A 21,062-nucleotide genomic window follows, 5' to 3' on the forward strand; every position below is an offset into this window, starting at 1 on the left:
ATTTTATGAACTAAAGTCTAACACGTATAATCCTCTAATTTTCCTCAAACCACAATTTGCAAGAGCATTAGCTACGCCATTTTCTTCTCGAAAGATTTTCACTTTTCAATTTCGACTGAGTAGATTATAGCCAGCAACGATGATAATTTTTAAACCCAATACGATGGATCAAAAAATTTTATTTCTGTTTTTTTTTTATATGATGAATTGCAATGGTGGTTGGCAGTTAGCATCTCAAAAACTCCATTGAATTACTCGTGAGATGGTAATACGACAAGACAAACAATAGAATTTTAAACCAAGGATCCAATGCCAACTCAGCTTTCACTTGCATATGACATTTTCTAAGACATTTGAAAATTTTATTGAGTAATTTTCTTTTTTTTTTTTTTTTAAATAAAAACAAATTATCAAGTGGGCAGCATACCCTCAGTTGTGATCAATATCAAAAACTCAAGTTAAGAAGAAAACAGTAGGATTTTTAACATTTTTTTAATTCCTAATTTTTTTTATTTCTTTATTGATTACAATTTTTTTTATATTATCTAGATTTTTTATAATATTAAAACATATTTTCATATAATTACTAATTAATAAAATTGTAGTCAAAATATTATTCTATTTATATATAGTCAATTCAATTATTAAATTTGTCAATTTGCTCTAGCTATGTATAATGTCATAAATCATCTAAGGAACACATTTCAATGTATGTACGTATATATATATATAATTGTTTCTGCTGAAAAATTAAGGTAAGTGAGTACACACAACTAGATTAATTTAAAGTCAAACTAAAATTAAATTAAAATAAATTTAATTTTCAGAATGAAAATCGATTCTAATCAAATAGAGTGCAAAATTGAAACAATTCAATCGATTTACATGTACTTTTTGGGTTGGTTCATTTAAGTCTATTTTTTTAGCTTCACCACAAATCAAGACTAAATAAAAAAAAATCATTTTATCCATAGGAACTGAAACAACAAGTCAAATTGGTTCAACTCAAAGTTTTGAAAATTCTAAATTTAAGAACGAGTATGCATTCTCCTTCTCAGGGATACCTTAAACTAGAATCTCAATTAAGTGATCTTGCCATGATCCTTTTTTATCACCCCTTCTACTCAGACCAGGTAGGTATATTGTTCAGCTTCTTTTGTTTGCTATTTACATTGTTTCTCTTCCTTTCTTTCTTTTTATTATTAGTTATTCAATATGGGATAAATAATTTAAAAATTAAAAACATACAAATATTTATTTATATAAATTTCACATTAAATATATTTAGAAAGAAAAATAATAAATTTCGCGTGAACTATTTTTTTTGGATACTAAAAGAAGGGATAGAACCCCAGAAAGAGAACAAAAGCAAAAAGATCAACTAGGCACCAGTCGAGGCCATGACGTGCCACAACGATCCCACCGAAGCAGCTCAAGAACAGCAGCATGAGGTTGCTGCAGAATACTACGCCGAGCAGGAGAGACGACCGCAAGATTTGCAAGACCATCAGCCATTCGGTTCGCTTCCTGATAGCAGTGACACAGTGAAACCCGCGAGTCTCTAGCCAACAGACCCCTAATAAGAAAGCTCAATAACAAAACGTCGATTACTACCATCCTGTTGCAAAACCATATCAATAGCCATCTAGGAGTCCATTTCGACCTGTATAAATTATTAAATCAATTAAATATTTATTATTTTATGAGTTTTTTCTTTACCTTTGTTACCACAATCCAATTATTTCTAGGAGTATTAAAAAAAGAAAGAAATATCACATATTCCTTTCCTATAATAAACAATATTGGGCAAGTATTTTTTTTTTCTTGGGTCTATAAGAAAATGTAAGGAAAAAGAAAAAAATAAATTTAAGAATATTCATATTTCATATGATTTCAAATTTATATATTATGTGCATTTTAACTAAAAATTTTTTTGCAATGTATTTTTATTTAGGGCATATTTTTCATTATTATTTCTTATTACACAATAAGCTTTATATAATTTTTAAAATATTTTTTTGTCTAAATTTAATTTGAGTTCATCAATAAAATAAAAATGCTTATTCAATTAATAGTCTATTCAATTAATATTTTTTTTTTTGAATACGCATACTAGAAATGCATTATGAATCATAAATGGTAACAAAACATGTGGAACACTATTCCACACATGGAGACGAGCATGAGAATAGGACACTCTAGGTAAGGAATAAGTGCCTATATTGGCTTGTCTCTAAAACCACCTAATACAAATATTGGGTCTAGACCTTAAATGTTCTTACAATCTAAAATGACCACACCAAACTTTGAAAAGTCTTGAGAATTGGAGTGCAATGCATGTAAAAATATTTTGACAGTCTGTATAAACACAACCGGCTGAATTAAAATTTATAGAAATCCACAATAAACATGATCGTAGAGCTAAAGCCTCTACCATAGTCGGGTCCTCATAGCTGTCCAAAGTCCCTGAGATAGCTTGAACAAACTGTCCTTCCATTGATTCCATCACTACTGCAAAGCCGGCTAGATGGAGTGAAGCAAAAACAACACCATCGTTGAAGGCCTGCCACTCGATAACTGTCTTTGATCCCTACCTTGGAACGACGCTTCCACCTTGACAACGCAAAACACCATGCTGCTGCTGTTGCTAGACAGTTGCAGCCCTCCACTCGTTTAGAAACTGATCCATGCTGTGAACAATTTGTGCCAATGAAAAATCCTTCCCATCCCATAACAGTTCATTCCTTGCTTGCCAAAGAAACCATACTACAAATACAACTTTTTCAATAATTTGTTTATCATGTGATGCCAAGACCTGCAGGAAAAGTTAGTAAAAGAAAGACTAATTTGTGAACCAGGAACCCCACACCCTCTCCAAACCTCCCTAGCTCTCCTACACTCCATTAACACATGGTTAACATCTTCCTCAATAGGACAAACCCCACACTCCTTAGCCACTCTCACACCTTTTTGATGAAGTTTAACCCGTGTAGGAATAATTCCTCTTAATACCCTCCAAATAAAATCCCTCATTTTAGGAGGAACTTCCAAATGCTATATCTTTCCCTAATGTTCCCCCTTCTCCCTAACCATTTCAACGCCACACAGTAACCGATCTGACCCGGTACTCTACCTGTGACATCCTGGACATCAGGGGGCTGCACCTTAGGCGAATCCCACATCGGCTATGCCCAAGGGAAACGTGATGTACATAAAGGGTGGCAGCCTTGAATAGTGTGACGCGTTTTGGGCTGGCAGAGTGGGTGACCCCTGGCCCAGGAACAAAACCGTGCGGGCCGAAGGCTCAAAGCGGACAATATCACACTAGGGCTGGGCTGTTACAATTTGGTATCAGAGTCAGACCTTGGCCCTCTGGCCAGTGGTGGGGCAAACCTCAGCGAGGACGCTGAGTCCCTAGGGGGGGTGTATGTGACATCCTGGACATCAGGGGGCTGCCACTTAGGCGAATCCCACATCGGCTACGCCCAAGGGAAACGTGATGTACATAAAGGGTGGCAGCCTTGAACTAGTGTGACGCGTTTTGGGCTGGCAGAGTGGGTGACCCCTGGCCAAGGAACAAAACCGTGCGGGCCGAAAACCCAAAGCGGACAATATCACACTAGAGCTGGGCTGTTACACTCCCCTCCTATCAAAGTGCCAAATCAACTTATCTTCTAGATTATTTATACCCTAATGAATATTAAGAATTGTCCTAGTGTCTCTTGCACTAAATAACTCCATAATTTTATCAAAATCCCAACCTCTCCTATCATTCCTTATAAGATCACACACTCTCATGTCAGGTTCTACAAAATGAATGCCATCCTCCATATAAAAAGTATCACTCTTGGAAAGCCAAGGATCCTGTGTGACCAAAATATTCTCCCCATTCCCCACTCTCCACCTAACCCCTAAATTTAGTATGTCCTTGGCAAACAAAATACTCCTCCAAGTAGAAATGGGATTATTCTTTAGTGAAGTGGATAAAACATCACCATCTGAAAAATATTTATATTTGAGCGTTCGATAAAGAAGAGTATTGGGTTTGGATAATAGTCTCCACCCTTGCTTACTAAGCATAGCAATATTAAAGCTATACAAATCTCTAAAAGCCATTCCCCCGTCCATTTTACTTTGGCACATCCTATCCCAAGAATACCAATGGATACCTTTATTATTCCCCCTGTAGAACCCTACCAATAAGAATTTATAATGTTTTAAAGTTCATCACACATCAATAAAGGAAGTAAGACCATACAATAAGATAGAAGAGCTTGTGCGGCAGACCTAAGTAAAATCTCTCTGCCTACTAACAAGAGCTTATTATTCCAACAGTTAATCCTACTCCATAACTTGTCCTTTAAATAATTAAAAAGATGTTTCTTCCTTTTACCAACCAAAGAAGGTTGTCACAAATATTTCCCCTCTCCTAAAGAACTATGAACTTCTAGGATATTGGACACCAAAACTTTAACCATACCTGAAACATTAGGACTAAACATGATCCCTGACTTCCTAAAATTAATGGCTTGACCCGAAGCACTTTCATATTCATCTAAAATCTTCTTCACTCTCCTACCCTCCCTGTCTAAGGCCTTAAAAAAGAAAAATGAGTCATTTGCAAATAATAAATGTGACACCCTTGGACATCTAACTCCAGCTCGACACCAATGGATCCATCCTCTCTACTCAGCCTCCTTAAACAACAAGGATAAACCTTCGGAACAAATAATAAAAAGGTATGGTAAAATAGGATCCCTTTGCCTAAGACCCCTCTCTGGAATAACAGGACTAACTACTTCCCCATTACACAAGTAAGAATACCACACATTAGTCATACATGCCATCATCCAATCAATCCATTTGGTACTAAAACCCAATCTACCCATCATATCCTGCAAGAAATTCCAATTGCTATCATAGGCTTTAGTTATATCTATTTTAAGAGCTGCCATACTCGTACCTCCCCTAGTCTTACATTTCATACTGTGAAGAATTTCAAAGGCCACACCAACTTTATCCTGGATTACTCTACCTGTCACAAAAGTAGATTGACTATCCAAAATAATATAGGGCAAAATACGTTTCATCCTATTTGCTAACACCTTTGAAATAATTTTATATAAAACATTACAAAGAGCAATAGGCCTATAATCTTTCAGCTCCTCAAGATTATTATTTTTAGGAATTAATACCACTAAAGTTGTCAAAAAGGAAGTCGGGGAAAATACCTCTATCCAACCATTGCCTGCAACTATCTGAAATGCCTTTTACCCACCACATGCCAAAACTTTTGAAAAAATGCTTGATTTAAGCCAACCAGGCCTGGTTACTTATCAGGGTGCATTTGAAACGCCGCCTACTTAAAATCCTCGTCAAAAAATGGTGCAATCAAAAAATTATTGTCTGCATTAGAAACCCTACCTCTAACTAGCCTTGTAATCCGACTGGTACTTCCCTCTTCCGCCTTGTAAAGAGCTGAGAAAAAATTGATAATCACTACATGCATGTCCCTTGGATCCATTTGCCATATACCCTCACTGCTTTTAAAACCTTCAATCCGGTTGGCCTTACGTCTCCCCTTAATATAGTTGTGAAAGAATTTAGAATTTTTATCACCACTATTAAGCTAAAATACCTTAGCCCATTATCTATACCTTCCATTTTGTCGAATCAAATCTCCATTCTTGTTCTAAAATAGTATTCCATTCTTATCGAATCAAATCTCCATCTTGCATTGAAGCAGAATTGGTTTGGTCTTCAAGCAAACGACGCAGCATATGTTTTCGTACATAGATGTCCCCATTTCTCTGTTTCCCCCACAGCCGTAAAGCTTCAATGCAATTCTGTTTTTTATCCATTACTGATGCATATGAATTCCCATTCCAACTTGACTTAATCACATGTTCTATATCTTCTTATAATAGCCAAGCAATGTCGAATCTAAACATAGAACGACTTTGCCTCTCTGTGAGTTGTTGAGTATCGAAAATAATAGGATGATGATCGGAAACCGGCGTGACCAAAGTACGCACATTCGAATCCGGAAAGCTTGCCAACCAATTACCATTTGCAAAGCCCCTATCAAGACATTCCTTCACAGTAATCTACCCATTTTGTCTTTGAAACCAAGTGAACATAGAGCCTGAATATGCAACTTCCGCTAAACCACAGTCATCAATTGCTTTGCGAAACCCCTGCAATAAGTAATTTGGATGATCGAGCCCACCTTCTTTCTCATCCTTGCTTAATTTGTCATTGAAATCACCAATGCAAACCCAAGCTCTTGAGTCCCTACTAGCCAAAGCCCACAATAAATTCCATGATTGTCGTTTTTGATTCCGTTCAGGACACCCATAAAAAGCTTGTAATTCTTACCAACATATTCCTAATGCCCACCATTCCATCAATGAAGTTTGTAGCAAAACCCATGACCTGAAAATTCAGATTATCATTCCAAAAAAGAGTAAGACCTCCCCCAATGCCCAAATGATTAACCACAAAACAATTCTGAAAACCAATCTTCCATCGCACCTCCACAACTCTACTCTCATGAACTTTTGTTTCCATTAAAAATACTATATCAGGCTTATAACTCCAGGCAAGATCCTTGAATGCATGAACTGTCTGAGGTTGGCCAAGTCCTCGGCAGTTCCAACTTAAGAGCTTCATGACTTCCGGCTGTCTTGTCACCCAGGACCAGCCGATATCTGTGATGAAATAACTCCAGTTGAATCTTCTTGGGAAGAAACAAATGTAGTTATTGTTTGTCATTCTTATGTGGCCTTTTCTTTATCTCATCAAGTTTCGAAAAAGCCTACTCTTCTTGTTGTGCCACTTTCTCGGTAATAATGTTCCAATCCCTATTATCATTCGCACCACCCCATAAAAGAAGCTTTGAATTCCCGAACCTTAAGGGACTTTGCACATGCTGAAAGGCTCCTTGCTTACATGTTAACAGTATTCAGATTACTCTCTCCCCCTTCCTCCCTCAACTAACTACTACCCCTCACCGCTTGTCGCCTCCCAGGAACTCTAATGGAATTATTCCACTCTAGTCTCAGCTCTTCTTTCTTAAGGTGTAAACATAACTCACAAAAATTATCCATATGGCCTAATTTGCCGCATAAGAGACATAAGACTGTGAGTCTTTCATACCTAAACTTAACAAAGATAGCATCACCCGAAGGCAATATTAATTTCTTCCTCCTTCTAAGTGGTTGACGAATATCTAGTCGAACCCATATTCTCAAGTAGGTTGGCTGTAAACTTGTAAGGACTTTAATATGATATGCCACAAAAATGCCCACAAAATTTTCTAATAAATTTGTTGCGGTTTCTGTCATAAATCCCTTTGGCAAGTCATGGACTTGCAACCAAAAATCTGCATGTATTAATGAAATCAGTAAAGGATCCTCTCCATCTTTAATCATTTGCCATAGCAATAATTTTCTGTTAAAGTGCCAAGGGGAGCCTGATAAAACTCTGTCAACATCAACTTCATTATAAAACCTAAATAAAAAGCGTTTAGCACCCAAATCAGTTATGTTTACTCCACCCAAAGGATGCCATAAATCCGCAAAAGTAACTTTCATGGTCTGGAAATTAATGGGATTAGGAGTAAGAAACATCCCAACTAAACATTATTCATATATGGGCTCAATTGATCCTCCAACACCCTCGACGCCCTCTTCCTCTTCATCTGCGATTGTCATTGCCTCCATCGAAGCCTCCATAATGTTATTGCATTAAGGTCCCAGAGACCTAACACAGAAAGAGATCAAGGTTCAACGAATAGGGTTGAGGCATATAGTCCGAGAAACCTACGTAACTATAGAGGACATAGTAGTCGAGAAGGAAAACGAGTTGAGAAAAGGATCAAATATTAGGGTTAGCCATCAAGAATAACGAAAAAACTTTACAACAGAGTAAGACCGAAAAACTAGGAGGAGGAGAGGAAAAGAATTTCTTCATGGTTATTTTTAACTAACAAATTATTATGCACATCAAAATATAGTATAGTGGTACGTGCAGATGCAACTTGATAATTGATTCGAGTTTGAATCTTCTCACCTAATACTAAAAAAAATATTATTATTATTATTTAATATGTTAATTTTTTTTAAAAAGGAGATAACAAAATTTGAATTGTAAAATGACTTGATTATATGCATTAAAAATTTGAAAATATATTTAGTGATTTTTATTATAAGATAATATCACTAATAAAATTAATTTGTCTATAGTTTAATTTCAAAATCAAACTTCAATATTAATGAAAAGTAAATTTATTTATCAAATAAATATTTATGTATAAAAATTTTAGAATAAATAATAAAAGAATAAATGAGTTTTAACTTAATAATACATGAATTAGAGAAATCGTTTCCAGCAGTCTAAATTAAATCAACTCTTTGTTTTTTTTTTCTAAAACAAAAGGGTTAGCAAAAGAACTGAACACCTACAAAATAAAAATAAATTAATCAATGAGTTATAACCAAATAATACATGAGAATCTCTATTTTCAAAAAACTAACTGTGAAGTTCCTAACTTGTGAAGTTCCTAACTTATGATTCAATTGACATGTTGGTCATTCCTTTTAAAATAATACTCCATCCGTTTTTTTTATATAGGAAAAGTTTCCATTTTAGGTATTTTTTTTATATAGAAAATTTTGCTTAATTTGATAACTTTGGAAACCATGCTAATGTGAAAAGTCTATCTTATCCTTGTTTTAGTCGTTTGTAAAGTTTTTAGTATAGGAGATTCTCAAAATATTGATAGACAAAAGTATAGATGAGTATTTAATGTAAATAAATTTTGGTACATGGATTCCTTACATCAATTTCCATTGTAAAAAAATATATATATATATATTAAAATGAAGTTTGAATAAAAAAGTACCACAAAATTTTTAAGTTGGCCACAATGAAAGAAATTTTTACAGACTTTGCTGAAAATTTTAAAAATTGTGTTCAATAATCAAAGATAGTTGGAAGGTTAAATGAACAAATTTTTATATTCTCACACAAATTTTCCAAATAAAGGATAAAAAAATGAATTTCTCTCCACATATTGGAGCATAAAACTTCATTTTTACAATTTTTTGTATTCCTTTCATTCCAACAAAGTATTTAAAACCTCATTGAAGATTAAAACATAATTTAAGACATGCATTGATATTAGATGAGAAATAAATGATATATTAAGGGTAAATTAGAAAAAACATGACAAAAAAATTGGTTAAACTACTTTTTTAATCTTGATAAAAAATTAATTGTGCTTATATAAAAAGAAAAAATTAGTTATGCTTATATAAAAAGAACGGATGGAGTACCTTCTGACTGTCAATTATTTGAGAAATAGTCCCTCGATTATAGTAAAACTAACTATAAAATTCCTAATTAATGATTTCTGCTCACACTTTAGTCTCATTTACAATTTCCGTGATATCTTGATCCATTTGTTTTGAATGAAAATCTTAAAGTATTAATAAAATCATAATTTACATCGTAAGTATTGGTTAAGACCATTAACGATTTATTTTATTTTTTAAAAAAATATATAATTAAGGTCAAACTAATCATGGTTTTGCTTAAAGTTATTAATTTAATGGGGTTAGCTTTAATAAACCCATGATTAAGATTTTTAAATAGGTGGTGGGTAAGGTATATAGCCGACACATATTGTCATTGATGCTCCCATCATCTAAATAAAATAAAAACTGGTGCGCACATTAAGAATCTTAAGGTTCGAGCGCATGTTAGTCTCAGCCATCCTGTTTCCGAGTAATTGCCGATATTTTGCCGTATATACTAAAAAAAAAAAAAAAAAGCGTAAAATAGTTATCGCTGCGGAATATTTTTATAGAATCAATGATGCCCCTTTTTGTAACCCAACTGAAAATCTGAACCTCTGTGGCTTAGAAGCTAACCTTTAATTCCAATTTTACCCTTATCTCTTCTCTTTTTAAATAAATTAAAAATAAAAATAAAACCGGAACTCTCTGATTGCGGGGAGTACGTATAGCTGCACAGAAACAGGAAACATAAAATACACAAACCTTTAAACGTTGAATGGATCAGTCGCTTTGAAGATTCATATAAAAAGCAAACAGAAGGAAAAGAGAGAGTTAAATATATATAAAAAAGAGATATAATTTTGGAGAAAATAGAAAATTATGTGTATCAATATATTGAATATGTTATTTTGAGATAAAAAAAAATGAGAAATGTTAAAAATATGTCATTGAATTGATTAAAGAAAAAAGATTAAGAAAATAAAAGAAAGGTAAAGTTTTTAGAATTTGATAATATATTATAATATTGATTTATGGGTAATTTATGATGTTGGGTTTTGTTTACCTCCCCCACTTAGATGATGAGATAATGATATGCCCCAGCCTCAATTCAAATGCTGGACAGCAAACTGGACCGAACCCACAGAAAGAGATAGAGAGAGGAGAGAGTGTGTTTCTGTGTTGAGGAAAGAAAAAGGGAGAGAGAGGACAACTCACTCTTTGTACTCTCTGATTATTGATTCCAGTTGGGTCTAAACAGAAGCCAACTGGGTCAGATTTAGTTTTACCTGGTGATGGGTGTTCTTAGGAAAAGTTCTAATCTTTGATGCTTGTTGTGTCTGCTCAAAGCTGTAAGAGCTGGAAAGAAACTAGATATAGAAAAGAGCCAAGTGCTTTTCTTTACCTCATTAACGATTCTCTTCTCAAATAACAATTGGGTTCTGTTCAACTTGCTGTTTGGTATGATTAGTGTTATTTTGTGCTCTTCTATGGAGGTTTTGATAAAATTTGAATGCTCAGTATAGAAAGAGCAGGGGTACTTTGGTATTGAACCATAAAGTGTAATATTAAGGAGAGATCAGAGTGGGTGGAACTCTTGTTTTCATGGTTTGCTGAAAAATTAGAGTTGTTTTTATCCAATTTTAGATTATTCTTTGTGGTTTCTAAAAGGGTTTTGTTTGCAAAGCAATGATTTTTTATGAGTTATATGAGGTGGGGTTTTAGCAATTTGAGCTTCTGATATTGAATTTTCATCATTAGTGGAGTTTTCTTGGAGGGGTGATTTTGATGAGTTGTGCTGCTGGAACTGGGATTTTTGTCAACCTTTCAAGGCTCTTTGTGAAGTTTCACAGGTGGGCTTTGGTTAAAATGTCTATGAATTGTAAACGTTCTAGCATAAATGGCACATTACCAGCAAATTTCAAATTGAAGAAACAAAAGGATTCTTTGCATGGGCCTAACTTTGTCAGGAAATGGAGGAGAAAGCTTCTGCTTCTTTGGCTTTTATCGATTCTCACCATAGCCAGTATTTGGTTTCTCTCGAATTTTGAATATGGGGCCTTAGGGAGGAAAGAGAGGAGTTTAGATTCTTGTGAAGAAAAAGCTCAGATTTTGCTTCAACATTTCAATGTCAGCAAGAGACAGCTTCATGCTTTTGTTTCTTTGTTCTCTGAATCAGATCAGGTACTATACTGGTTATCTCTCTTGAACAAGATATCCTCAATGGGTCATGGACTTTTCTCTTCTAAGTTTTAGCGTTTTTGGTTTCTAAGCTAAATTAGTGGCTTTTGATAAGAATTGCTTATGGTTTGAGCCCAATTGTCCTTGCTTAGAAAGTTAGCTGAATATAGACAATGGTTTAGAATGACACACAATAGGTCAATAATCTGCTATTTAACTCTTTTTGGGAACTTGGTTCATAGCTATTATATGGAACCCTGAATAGTAAAATGGTTAGAAATCAGATGGGGCTGGGATGCAGGCTGACATTAAGCTGCAAATAGGAAGACTAAGGAGAATTAGCTTTTCTATAATTGAACAGTAATCAAGTGTTGAAACTCACAGCTTTCTTAGTAAGCTTTAAATGGAGTTAGGTATAATTAGAATTAATTTTTTAAGAACTCTCATTTTTTCGCTAAGTTTTGAGTGGTTAATTGTATTTCGGCCATTTCAGTATCATATCTTGATACTGAAGTAGAGTTTTACAAATATTCCTGTATTTTTTTTGTATATTTATCTTTTAGTTTTATCATTTGCCTAAGAATTATTTTTTATGGAAGTTAATATACAGTTTTAAACTTTGAATGGACTTTGTTTGAATTGTCTGATGAACATCTAGGAAAATTATGAATTTGGTAAAAAATTGGAGTTTTGCTTATTCATTGTGTGGTATATTGTTGTGTAGAATTTTCTTGAAGTTGTTAAGATACCGATATATGGAGCATCATAGTTCCATGTTTGGACAAGAGAGGTGAGATAGCTTGTCATGCTAGGATAGGGAAACCAAATGGCCATCCTTTTCTTTTTGTTTTGGTGTTTTGAATTGGCTTCTGTGTAGTGTACCACTACCATCTCTTTGGTTGTCAAAGGCACACAGGTTATGGATGCTGGGACTAGGGGGAAAAAGCCTCCTTGTGATTAGCACCTTGGTCAGTAATACAAAAAGCAATCCGACTGTCAACTATGGCAAAACTTGAGGTTAATTTTCATTTATATGAGTGGTTAATCACAAGAATGATCCCCAAACTTTAGCCAATTGGCAATTAGAGCCAATACTTTACAGGAAATCACTTCTGGCCTGCTTTAACAATGAGGTGCAATTGCAGCAAGGCCTATGTAAAACCAGCATTTGTTATAGTTTAGAAGGATATGTCAACAAAAAGATGGTCAAATTCATAGTAGCCATACAAGTACATGCAGTTAATAATTTCTTTTGTAAGTTAATTTCTCATTAAAAAGAACGTGTTTGGATAGCCCTCCCGTGGTTGCATCCCATGCAAGATAAATTGGTTATTGTAAAGCATACGTGGAAATTGAGTGATTTCTTTTTTCCTTTTTTTTGTCTGATTAACCCGAATTTGGTAGATAACGTTTTGATGGTCATTTTGTCTTATACTTAATTCTCTTTCAGATGATTTATATACAAATTGGAGGTGATGGTTTGTAGATGAAGTGGCCAATGCTAACACTAGAAAATAGTAAAAAGAATGCTTATGTAAAAAATTGTTTTTATTTATGTTTCTGTTCTCACTAACCTGTGTATCACAGATTGCACCACTTAAATGTACCAAAGAACCAGGGCCTGAAATATCAATGACCACTGGTATTGCATGTGCTTTGGAGGTACTGTGTATGAAAAAGCAGGAGTTTCAACCGCAAGGCAGATGGGCTGCTGCTGAAGACGTACAACCTAATGACCAATGCCCAGCTCAAGAGGAGAACTTGCCAAGGAAGCTTGAACAATCATTGCGAGATGAATTGGTACCGTTTGTCTTGCAACTTGTTTGCTGATAACAATTGAACATGAATCTCTAGCATGGAAGTTTTCGATTTCGGTCCCTATCATTTTGTGCATTTGAGTAAATTATGAACTTATTCATGTAGTGGTATAATTTCTTTTTTTTTTTTTTTTTTTTTTTTTTTTTTTTTTAAATCAAAGCAAGAAAATGGCTACTTACTGAAGTTACAGTAGGGCATCATTTGTACTTTTTTCATGTGTTATATCATGGGCTCCTTTAGACTGCTAGGGAGACTTCTTATCTTTTAGGTATTGTTTTGACTTTGAGTATCAATCTTAAATGAGCAAACATCAGATAATGCTGCAACTAGAAGTTGAACTGCCCTACAATCGCATTATCAAGCTTTGAAGGAATGTGTAATCAGGAAATAGCTTAAAAAGTTGTGAATACTGATGCTAATAAAGAAAATTTTAACAAATTTAGTTTCTATTTTGGGCACTACAAAGAAATTGTCAGAAATGCTGAAATGTTGTTAATTTGTTGTTTGCATTATTGATTACTGTTAGGGTAATGTAATCAACTTTCGACATTTCTGCTATAAATATGAAGGTCTGGAGAGTGGCTTTTTAGCCTCAACAAACTCACATACAAATTAAAGAGCGTCTATTTTATAGAATAATACAAACTTAATTGGAGAACACACAAGCTTATACACTTGAGTTAAGCCATATAAATAATATGTTTTTTGGGTTGTTTTGGCTTTTACTAGAACTTCTTGCAAACAAGGGAAGTAAGGGACTGTGCAGAAGATCATTGTAGTATTTTGTCTTTTGGTTTGGTAGAAGTAAGTTGTTGGGTCCTCGTTGCAATGTTTATGAGCTGCATATTGTCTGGCCTCCATCTGAAATTCTGGAGGAAGAAAAAGCCGAAGCTAGTTCATTCGGAGCCAGTGCCTCAGCAGCGACAGCAACTGCTGGTGATCAAGCAGCAGCAGCTATCCCATAGTCCTCCTAAAGGTGCTGGAAAGTGGAGAAAGAAGCTTCTTATAATTTTTGTCCTGGTGGGGATTGTCACCTCTATCTGGTTGTTTTGGCATTTGAATGAAAAAATTGTGCTGAGAAGGGAAGAGACGCTTGCCAACATGTGTGATGAGCGAGCACGGATGTTGCAGGATCAGTTTAATGTGAGTATGAACCATGTTCATGCCTTAGCTATTCTTGTATCCACCTTTCACCATGGGAAAGATCCCTCTGCAATTGATCAGGTGATATTCTCATCTCTACAATTGTTTAATCAGTTGTATGCTTTAGTTTTTAATTAATTTCAGCATTCTAAGATAGCTTATATGCTGATGACAATTTTTCTGCTTCAACATGGTCTTCCTTATTGAACCCCACAAACATGTTTTGATATTTATAAAAGATTTGATAAATGAATTCTTTCAGGTGGCTTTACTGTATTGTTTTTTATAGCCAAACTGTGAAAGCAGGAAAACAGATACTAATAGTTTAGAATTGATTTAGCTTTTACTGATAGAAATTATCATTACCATACTGTTTGTAATTTTAGCTGTCTAAGACAAAATTGTTATTCTAAGCTCTCTTATATTTCACAGAGTACATTTAGTGAATATACTGAGAGAACATCTTTTGAGCGGCCACTTACTAGTGGAGTTGCATATGCTTTGAAAGTTCTACATTCAGAGAGGGAGCAATTTGAGAAGCAGCATGGATGGACAATAAAGAAAATGGAGACTGACGACCAGACTCTCGTGCAAGATTGTATTCCAGAACAGTTGGATCCTGCACCCATGCAAGATGAATATGCACCAGTGATATTTTCCCAAGAAACTGTCTCTCATATTGTTTCTATTGACATGATGTCTGGAAAGGTGCACCTATCTAGCACTGCTGTTTTTACTCGTTCAGTTTTCTTATTATTAGTGACTCCTTTTTTTACTTGGTCAAAATAGATATATATTATTGCATTTGTCATCTGTGCATGTCCCAGAGTTAATAGTGAAGCAAGGACTTCTGTACTTGTTTAGTCTGATAATTGCAAATTGTAACTATCATCTCTATGTGGTGCCATTGCAGAGCAAAACCATTTCATCCACAGTCCACTTTTTGCCTAGGAAAAGTGTAAGAGAGATAATAGACCCACTGATTTTAAACTGCTGTAAATCTTTTCTCTATATGTGGAAAACAATGGAGCCGCTATTTATATTACAGCCAGACTAGTTAACCTTTGCAACTAGGTGTAAAAATAGTCTGGACATATTTTTTTTTATTACATCAAGAATTAATTTACCTGTTAAGGATCTACTGTAGATAGTTATGATTCTGCATCACTGGATGCACTCTTTCTTTTGCTTTGTAAGTTAAACGTTTGCTCAGCTTTTTCTGGCACTTTTGGCAGATAGTTAGAGGGTTCTTTTTTGTGCAAAATCATGTTCATTGCTCATGCAGCTCTAATTACTTGGTGATTGTGTAAATATGATTACTTTGCTGATTGCAAAATGGATTACTAGTTGAAGTCACTCTCAATTCTATCATTACAGATCTAGAATATGATGAGTTCCCTGAAAGTATTTATATTTGAAAGCATGTCTTCTACATGCATATACTGATGTCATTTTGTAAGCTGATGATTCTAGCATCAATTGCCATCTTATATATAGGAAGACCGTGAGAACATCTTGCGAGCAAGGGCATCTGGAAAGGGAGTATTGACTTCTCCTTTTAAGCTTTTGAAATCCAACCATGTGGGTGTTGTACTCACTTTTGCTGTTTATAAATCTGATCTCCCACTAGAAGCTACACCACAACAACGAATTGAAGCTACTGTCGGGTAAATTTGTTGCCTTGAATAAATCTTGATTTTACTTTTTGCCTATTGCTTCTGCTTTTCCTCTAAGTAAGATGAAATTGACTTTTAATATGGTTCTCACTTCTTGTGAAGGTATCTTGGTGTAGCTTATGATATCCTGTCAATGCATTTTATGAAATTAACTATTGCTATGGTTCTAAACTGTTTATGAAGGTATCTCGGAGCATCTTATGATATGCCATCACTGGTTGAGAAACTTCTGCACCAACTTGCCAGCAAGCAAACAATAGTTGTTAATGTTTATGACACAACTAATCCATCTGCTCCAATTGTTATGTATGGCACTGATATTACTGATACTGGCCTCTTGCACATCAGTGACCTTGACTTTGGAGATCCATTACGGAAGCATAAAATGCATTGCAGGTTAGTTATCAGAGAATATTATTTACTACACACAGATGAGTGACAACTTGTTCTCCTTCTAAGGTTAATTTGTTCTCCTCTGGATACAGATTCAAGCAAAAACCTGGTTTACCTTGGACAGCAATAAATGCATCAGTTGGGGTCCTAGTTATTACTCTTCTTGTTGGCCATATCTTTCATGCAGCCATAAGCAGAATTGCAAAAGTGGAGGAGGATTATCGTGAGATGATGGAGCTCAAAGTTCGTGCTGAAGCTGCAGATGTGGCAAAATCTCAGGTGCATTTCCTCCCTTTCGACCTCTAAATTGGCTTGTACTTGGGTTCAATTATTTGTCTTTCGCTTCTTCACTGAAAGCTCTACTACCATGTTTCTAAGACTGATTATTCTCTATGTTGCAGTTTCTTGCAACTGTCTCCCATGAAATCAGGACCCCGATGAATGGAGTTTTAGGTGATTAAGATATCTCTTTTATAATGAATATTCTTTCAATATGGCATTATTTAGTAATGAAAAACTGCTTTCAATCATCATTAGGTATGTTACAAATGCTAATGGATACGGATCTTGATGATAACCAAATGGACTATGCCAAGACTGCTCATGATAATGGGAAAGATCTAATTTCATTGATAAATGGGGTCCTTGATCAGGCTAAGATAGAATCTGGCAGGCTGGAGTTGGAAGCTGTTCCTTTTGATTTGCATTCGGTACTTGACAATGTTGTATCACTTTCTTCAAGTAGGTGCAATGAAAAAGGGATTGAGGTAACTACCAGGTTGACCATATTACTTTCTTCTTGTGTTTTGGTTGATATCCTTTCTTAAATAAACTTGTTTGGTATTTCTGTTTTGGTGGATTGTAGTTGGCCATTTATGTCTCGAATCAAGTTCCTGAAGTTCTTATTGGTGACCCTGGACGGTTCCGGCAGATAATTACTAATCTCGTTGGAAATTCAGTAAAGGTTGGTCTCAGCATGTACTTATGGTTATATTTTTCCTTTTGAAAATTCAAAATTATATTTTTAATCTTAATTTTGTGGTTATAAACTACATTGCCAATTGTGGATAGTGTTAGACTGAGTACTTCTGATTTTCAGTTCCTGAAACCTGTGCTAAAATTGGGCCATTTGATGGTTTCCCTTAGAACCTTGGGGTCTATGTAGCATTGCCTTTGTGAAGAAAGATTTTATTGGTTGCACAATATTTGACTGATTAATATTTACATGTTTTAATTTCAGTTCACACGTGAAAAAGGGCATGTATTTGTCACAGTTCATCTGGCAGATGAAGTAAGAAGCCAAGTTGATGTCAGGGATGCTGTGCTGAAGCAAAGCTTCAATTTAGTTGAAAACTTGTCAAATGAAATTCATAATTCATTGAGTGGGTGTCCTGTGGTTGACAGATGGAAAAGTTGGGCAAAATTTAAGACGTTACACAGTGTAGATACAATTGAGGCACCTGAAATGATTAGATTACTAGTTTCGGTTGAGGATACAGGTGTGGGAATACCACTGGAGGCACAAAGCCGCATCTTCATGCCTTTTATGCAGGCTGATAGTTCCACTTCACGAACATATGGTGGGACTGGAATAGGATTGAGCATCAGCAAATGCCTTGTGGATCTCATGGGTGGGGAGATTGATTTTGTTAGTGAACCTGGCACTGGCAGTATCTTCTCATTTACTGCTTCTTTCAAAAAAGGAGATGTGAGTTCTCAGGATACGAAGTGGCAGCCATATGATCCTACTATTTTGGAGTACCGAGGGTGGAGAGCATTGGTAATTGATAAAAGAAGTATCCGAGCTGAGGTCACTAGGTATCATCTTCAGAGATTGGGAATATCTGTGGATGTAGCTTCCAGTCTGGAATCTGCATGTTCTTATGTATCTGGAGGTCATTACACAAGGTATGTTTGGATTTACTAGTAAATTTGTATGTAAGGTTGAGATTCACTTGAATTTAAATCACTTAAATTATTCAAGTTGGGATATTCTTTCGCAATCGGTGAAAAAAGAAAAAATCTTGTATCATCAATCTTTGCTCATGTTATCATCACTGGAAAAAGAAATTGTTTATTATCTCAAAACCATGTAAATGTAAAATACAAATTGGAAAATATGAATTATAAATATAAAATCATTATGGTTATAGTGAGATTGTAAGATTCAGAAAATATTTACTATAGACATGATGATTCAGTTTTATATAGTTCTGTTAATTGTTTCCAACAGTGTTCAAGAAGATTTGGCTATGGTCCTTATTGACAAAGATGTTTGGCATAAGGAAACAGGCATTGCTTTACATCGTCTTTTGAGAGAATCAAAGAACAATTATGTGACAGAAATCCAAATAAACCTTCCCAAGATTTTCGTGTTGGCTACCACCATCACCGCTGATGAACGCCGTGAACTCTCATCAGCTGGTTTTGTAGATAATGTAATTATGAAGCCTCTCAGATTAAGTGTTTTAATTGCTTGTTTCCAAGAAGCCTTTGGCAGTGGAAAGAAGAGTCAAGTTAGGAGGAAGAAACTGTCGACACTTCAGAATCTACTTAGTGGAAAAAGAATTTTGGTGGTAGATGACAATAAAGTGAACAGAAGAGTGGCAGAAGGAGCTTTAAAGAAATATGGAGCAATTGTTACTTGTGTGGAGAGTGGCAAGGATGCTTTGGAACTGCTAAAACCACCACACACATTTGATGCATGCTTTATGGATCGCCATATGCCGGAAATGGATGGGTAGTTTATTTATTCTTATAAACTATAAATGTTTTTGGATATTTACCCTCTTTGGTGTTGTTTCCCCATCATTCATGGATATGATAAACTGATTCTGCATCTTTGATTATGCAGTTTTGAAGCTACCCGGCAAATTCGGTCTTTGGAGAAGCAGTTCAATGAGCAAATTGCATCTGGGGAAGTATTGATGGAGATGTTTGGAAATGCAGCATATTGGCACACTCCAATATTGGCAATGACAGCAGATGTGATTCAGGCAACAAGTGAAGAATGCATGAAGTGTGGGATGGATGATTTTGTGGCAAAGCCATTCGAAGAAGAGAAGCTGTACAATGCTGTGGCTCGTTTTTTTGGGTCTAGTTCATAGAGTCAGATGTCAGTTATTGCTCATCTGTCCTTCAGCCAGCATTTTTATTTATGCTGAATTTACATTGACCCCAAAGCCTGCGGTTGGCTGACTAACAACAAGCCCTGCGTCTACGAAGATCGCAGATAGAGTGATCCACAACACATTTTTGCATCTTTCCTGCTCTGGTAATTTTGAGATAACTCTAGATGGTTTCCAAATGGACACAAGCATATATTTATTTTTCACTTTTTAATCCACTATTTGAGCCCTTCAGTACTTTATTAATCACCTTCAGCATTCATAGAACCTTTTTCATCAAATTATTCACATTGCATTTATCTTTCAAAGAATCTTTCTTTCATTGACCTGAATAAGTAGATGACTTTCTCAAAGATGAAACTAGCCTAAATTATTTCCCATAAATCTTTTGGCATAAATGTTAAAGTGTTAACATTTAATATTACACTTTCTAAGAATATAAAAAGTCACTTTGAAATCAAATTTCTATATGAGATGTGAATTCTGTATGTGTCAAGAACGTTTCTATTTCTGCATGTTTGTCCATATTATAGGAATTTCATGATCAAAGAACTTTCCATTATTCATGGATGCTTAACCTATTATTATTACAGGAATCCAAGACTGAAGATGGCTATGTTCAAGACCTGGGAAGTAAAAGCAAAATCCTAGAGGCCAGTTTGTTGCACTGTACCATCTGATCAATTGAAAAAGACAATGACTGACACGGCTGGCTTTCTGACTCTAACTAATTCTCCCTGAGGCTCTGTTATTTTTATTTTACTGTGTTCATTCTTCAGAGAGTAGGCAGATGATAAACTGTTAGAAGTGAATATTACTTGAATGTTTGCACAATTTGCTGACTGTGAAGAATGTGGCATATGGCAGTTGCAACCCTGTAACGATCTTATCTTCAAAACTTCTATTCCTGAGAAGGATCAAAATAAATAAAAGAAGATGGTCCAGAGAAAGGCTGCAAAATAGTTTCTGAACATAAAGGGGGATGCCGTTTATGTAAAACTTAATGATTGGAAAATGTACCCATAGCTTGTTCTTAGTTGAAAAATGTAAATTTTTTATTCACTTGTTCATTTACATGTAAATCAAGGTTGCATCTCCTTGTAAGTAAATGTGTAAGGAAGGTTTGGTTTGTTGTAACTATAGTTTTGTTGACCGTAAATAAATTGCAGCATATTATAGTTTTTATATATATACAGATAAGAAGTTGCTCTCATTGGATTTACTGCTACTTTATGCTGATTTAACTTGAGCTTGATTAATGTTGATGGAAAATGTCGTTAATTGGCCAAAATAGTCTACCTTCTATATGCAATGGGCCAAAATTTATAAAAAAAAAATGCTAAGCATTGGATGGAAAGAACATGCAGATTGAGATTTTTTTTATCTTGGCCAAGAATTTATAGTTAACAAATTCGTGGCATCAT

General features: G+C 35.0%; 3 protein-coding genes across 3 annotated transcripts; 1 reads left to right on the top strand and 2 right to left on the bottom strand.

Annotated features, from left to right (window-relative positions):
• Positions 1–3,690: 3,690 nt before the first annotated feature.
• Positions 3,691–6,672, bottom strand: LOC149497414 (uncharacterized). The gene is made up of 6 exons (XM_089718898.1): positions 6,535–6,672; positions 6,379–6,435; positions 5,425–5,581; positions 4,718–5,035; positions 4,481–4,588; positions 3,691–4,193 (listed from the first exon to the last, which is right to left on the bottom strand). Exons 1-6 carry the CDS (start codon positions 6,670–6,672, stop codon positions 3,691–3,693), a joined length of 1,281 nt encoding a protein of 426 aa, XP_089575024.1.
• A 323-nt stretch (positions 6,673–6,995) lies between these two features.
• On the bottom strand, positions 6,996–7,595 carry LOC105641546 (uncharacterized). The gene has a single exon (XM_012226132.1). It carries the CDS (start codon positions 7,593–7,595, stop codon positions 6,996–6,998), a length of 600 nt encoding a protein of 199 aa, XP_012081522.1.
• Positions 7,596–10,363: 2,768 nt separating this feature from the next.
• HK2 (histidine kinase 2) lies at positions 10,364–20,827 on the top strand. The gene is made up of 14 exons (XM_012226041.4): positions 10,364–11,483; positions 13,068–13,280; positions 14,028–14,522; positions 14,874–15,149; positions 15,939–16,108; positions 16,301–16,513; positions 16,603–16,789; positions 16,912–16,963; positions 17,048–17,277; positions 17,376–17,474; positions 17,751–18,418; positions 18,744–19,250; positions 19,365–19,784; positions 20,232–20,827. Exons 1-13 carry the CDS (start codon positions 11,088–11,090, stop codon positions 19,615–19,617), a joined length of 3,759 nt encoding a protein of 1,252 aa, XP_012081431.1. The 5' UTR covers positions 10,364–11,087; the 3' UTR covers positions 19,618–19,784; positions 20,232–20,827.
• The last annotated feature ends 235 nt before the right edge of the window (positions 20,828–21,062 follow it).

This window comes from Jatropha curcas, chromosome 3 (genome assembly GCF_041381405.1).
Source record: "Jatropha curcas cultivar XTBG-Jc1 chromosome 3, XTBG_Jcur_1.0, whole genome shotgun sequence".
NCBI classification, from domain to species: Eukaryota; Viridiplantae; Streptophyta; class Magnoliopsida; order Malpighiales; family Euphorbiaceae; genus Jatropha; species Jatropha curcas.